We start from the raw sequence: 4,275 nt of genomic DNA, 5'->3' as shown, positions 1-4,275 counted from the left end.
CGGGGGAGGATAGGGGAGATTTGTGTCACTGTCTGTGATTTTTTCTAATCCCACAAACAACAACATCCAGAGAAAACGTGTTTTTTTAATTCTGACTCTAGAATTAGAAGGTAACTTTGAAATATAAGGATTTTTTTTTTAATCTCCTCTTTACATAGGATTGAGTGTCACAGAGAGTGGGAGCTTTAGGGGAAATATCTCATTGTTCCTGTGTTCAGCTTTCTGGGAAGATTCATGTAGGCCTTGTCTTGATTCTGTTACATGGTGAGAATAGAGGATTTGGTGGAATTTCATTAGATCATCTCCATATGGGTAACTCTGATAATAATAAAGTTGCATTACACATACAATATAAAAAGAAACATAGCCTACTGAATTAACCTGAACAAACACCAGCCTCACATTAAATGCACAAGAACAGAGAGATAGTAGATATACTTTACACATGAAAAGTGCTGTTTGGTCTTCAGTAGAGTGTCCTCAGAGTGATGACATTTATTCAGTCCATGAATTTGTCTTTCCTGCTTGTGCTTTCTTACAGAGCACATCCATCCATGGAATTCCCTACAGCCTCATACACCAGTGCCTCACTTCAAACAATCTTCCCCTGAAAAGTACATATTTAAGAGAAAGCTTTTGACAGGACTCGCCCAGCTCTTGAGGTCATGTAGTCTCCTGTGCACAATCTTAGAACAGCTGGTTGTGGTGTTCAGCTTAGCTAAGTGACTTCTTATTTGCATATTTGGGGTAGTAGATGGGATAGTAGATAACCCAGTTTCAGGCCTTCCAGAGAAAATGGCCACCTGGGTCATGGTGTGGAAAAGGGAGAGCTCTAGGGACTCAAAGAGTTTGATTTTTTCTTATTTTTGTAATTTTCACATGCTCACAGCATCTTACCATGCAGCCTTCTTACATTTATACAAACATGAGAATTCTTTCCTAGCCTAAGCATTTATAATTTTTGATCAAATTGCATGGAAACATCTCTTTAATGCTCAGCACAGGTACACACAAACACAAACATTTGACACACAAACACCAACATGCACTCCTACTCATAATACATTCTAGAAAATCTTTACTTACACAAGTGATCACTTATGCAAAGCCCACACACAGAATTGTGCAGGCAAGTTCCAACTAAGAACAAGGAATCACAAAAGTAGAGGAGATATCGGGAGAATTGACACACTTCATGATCCCCCTTCAGGCCAGAGCCCAGAAAGATCGCGGTGCAAGGAGATTGTTCTCAGATCTGTGCTAAGAGTAGCAGCAGGTAAGAATCCAAGTGCTTCAAGGTTATGAATAATGATTTACTGTCACTGAATATAAACTCTGTGTATATCCTGGCGGAATAATTATCATCCACTTAACCTATTGCCGTCGAGTCGATTCTGACTCACAGTGACCTATAGGAGAGAGTAGAACTGCCCCATTGGGTTTCCAAGGAGAGGACGGTGGATTTGAACTGCCTACCTTTGGGTTAGCAGCTGTAACTATTAACCACTGTGACACCAGAGCTCCATGTTCCCCTAAATCCAAGGTTGGTAGCTATTCACAAGGCCCATTCTGGAGATAAGGAGCCACCAGGAAAGAGTCGAGTGATCTGGCAAAGGTCATTCAACACTCAAGGTGCTGAGCTTGGAAGTGGCCCCACATTTGTTGTTCCTGGAGCAGCATGCCCCATATAATAAGTACTGCTCCAATGTCCTCCCAAGTGCCACCCAACAGTATAATAGAAGCAAAAAAGAAGATAGGGATGTCAAATAATATGTTCCTGAAAGATCGGTCGGAAGTTAAGTGTGTCCCTATGAAAGGAAAAGGGCATTTCTCATGGGACAAGAGTTTATTTTCCATTTCCAAGCTCTCTCTCTCTCTCAAGAATAGAAACATATATGATCTCCATCTCTTGGCCCCTAAGCTGTCAGTAAGGCTAGGGCATTTCTTGAGGAATCAGTCTGACTTGCTTTTTCTAGCTTCTAAATCAGAGACTGAGACCTTACCTGGCCTTTCCCTGATTTCTACCTGGGGCCTCCCACATGAAAATGACGTCTTCACCTTCCATGTTAAATGCCAGAATCTGACAAGAACCTTCATACTGTGTGCTGAGTTCCCCAGGAATTATACACCTTTTCCAGAAAATCATGAGATTCCTGTTGACGTGCTTCCACCTTGTAGTCACTTCACCTCGTGAGTATCTCGGTGATTTCCATAATGAGATTACATGGATTAGGTGTCTGACGTTTAACAATTATGATGATTTTTTTTCCTGTCCTCAGATGGCATGTGCCATGTGTAGCTGTACGAGTCGAGCTCAGAACTGCTGATGTCCTCCCACCCCGACTCCTTCAGTGGAGGTCTCTCGGATTCTTCGTCACAGCAACAGGACATAATCTCAGATTCAGTGACATAGGATATCACGGGGCCGACTTCAGCAGGATTTTTCAAGGAGACCTGCTTCCTGGTCAGGGACTTTCCCTCTGGCAATGGTAAACTCATGCCTTCTGCAACCCATTTGGAGGACAGCAGTATTTCCAAGAATCATGAATATCATTCCATCCAAAGTAATGGAAATCATTTTCAGTCAATTCAATATCCTCTGTTAGTGACTCAGAAAGCAAGGAACGACACATCTAGGATATACGAATTATATACAAAGACCGGGTTACTGACCCAAAATATTGGTAAACTAGGACTTAGCACTAAATCTCTCTGTAGGTCTTGAGGGTTTCTGTTGCTCAGAGTTCTCCTTCAAGTAGTCTACAGACTCAGAAATTTGTTGCAGAAACTCAACTTCTGGGAAAAATGAGAACTAGGGTGTTGCTGGTCTTTGCAACAATGCTAGGAATGATTACTATCTAAGCAGAAATCTATAATCTTTGTAAAAATAACTAATAAAAAAACAAAAAAGGACTTTAGGTTGGCATGAAGATATTCCCCTCTACAGTAACTCTTGAGTATACATAGTTGTAAAGGTGTTTCAGGTGAAGAAACATTCATCCAAGTTAATGAATCTTTCAAAGTCACTTCAATGTACAACAAACTTTACTTTAGACTCAGTTTTGTCTGAATTCTATGTTTTTGGTCCATTTAGTTGCTGTCTCTACACTTTGAAACATCAAAAGTATAAACATGAGCTAACACAGGTGTGAAATGAATCAGAATGAGTACTTGACCATTCAGGGAGTCCTGGAGTTGTGGTAACTATTTGACATTAACTGATCTTTTAATTCATCTATTTGTCTATCTATGTATCTATGTATTTTATGTATGTATGTATGTACGTATGTATCTATCCATGCTTGGGAGTAGAGGTGCATTGACTCTATTCCCAAAAGTGTCCTTGATTCTTGGTTGCATCTGACTTCCTGACCAGAATATATCCTGGTGTGAATTAAGAGAATCCAGGGCTTGGTGAAGTGAAGGCCCCAGAAAGTATTGTGTTCTCCCAAAGGAATACCCAGCATCTTTTATCCAGTGAGAATGTTAGAGAAAGGGGCCTCCCTTCATCCCTCTTCACCTTTACATGCAAATGCACCTCCCACATGCAAATCCCACTTAAGCAGCCAGAGGAACTCACAGAATCTATTTACATAAATTCAGGTTCCTCCTCATCTCAGAGAATATTTTCTGGGGGTCATGGACCTTATCCACAATAAGGTGAAACACATGTGGGTTTTCCTCTTTCTGATAGCAGCTTCCAGAGGTGAGTGTCTAAGGGATTCAGACATGAAGGTCTGGGTATGTGACATTTGAACTCATGACTCACTGAATTTCTCTTTGTCTCCAGGTGCCTTGTCCCAGGTGAAGCTTCAGGAGTCAGGCCCAGGACTGGTGAAGCCCTCGCAAACCCTTTCTATTACCTGTGCTGTCTCTGTATTCTCTTTAAGCAGCTATGCTGTGAGCTGGGTCCGTCAGCCTCCAGGGAAGCAACTAGACTGGCTTGGTGCAATAGGGTATAGTGGGAGCACATTCTATAACCCAACTCTCAAGTCCCAAGTCAGCATCACCAAGGAAAACTCCAAGAGCCAAGTTTAAAACTGAACTTTTGGAATTCTCAGGACATGGCCCTGTATTACTGTGCAAAGACACAGTGAGAGGAAGTCAGCCTGAGCCCAGACAAAAACCTCCCTGCAGGAGGTCAGTAGAGGAGTAGTCTCCAGGGGGCATTCAGGATGCACTAAGCTTAGTGACCCATCTTGTCAGCAGATTCAGGAGAAGGATTCAGGGAATGGTTTCCTCTCAGAAGTTGTGGTTTCCCCAGCTGGTCAGCAT

General features: G+C 42.0%; 1 gene segment (V, D, J or C); it reads left to right on the top strand.

Annotated features, from left to right (window-relative positions):
- The first annotated feature begins 3,669 nt into the window (after positions 1-3,669).
- Positions 3,670-4,038, top strand: LOC101360674 (immunoglobulin heavy variable 4-59-like). The segment is given in 2 exon segments: positions 3,670-3,706; positions 3,791-4,038. Coding segments are annotated over 2 exon segments (285 nt in total).
- Positions 4,039-4,275: the final 237 nt, after the last annotated feature.

This window comes from Trichechus manatus, unplaced genomic scaffold (assembly GCF_000243295.1).
Source record: "Trichechus manatus latirostris isolate Lorelei unplaced genomic scaffold, TriManLat1.0 scaffold00053, whole genome shotgun sequence".
Classification (NCBI taxonomy): Eukaryota; Metazoa; Chordata; class Mammalia; order Sirenia; family Trichechidae; genus Trichechus; species Trichechus manatus.
The sequence above is the reverse complement of the archived record's forward strand: the minus strand, read 5'-3'. Positions and strand labels throughout refer to the sequence as shown.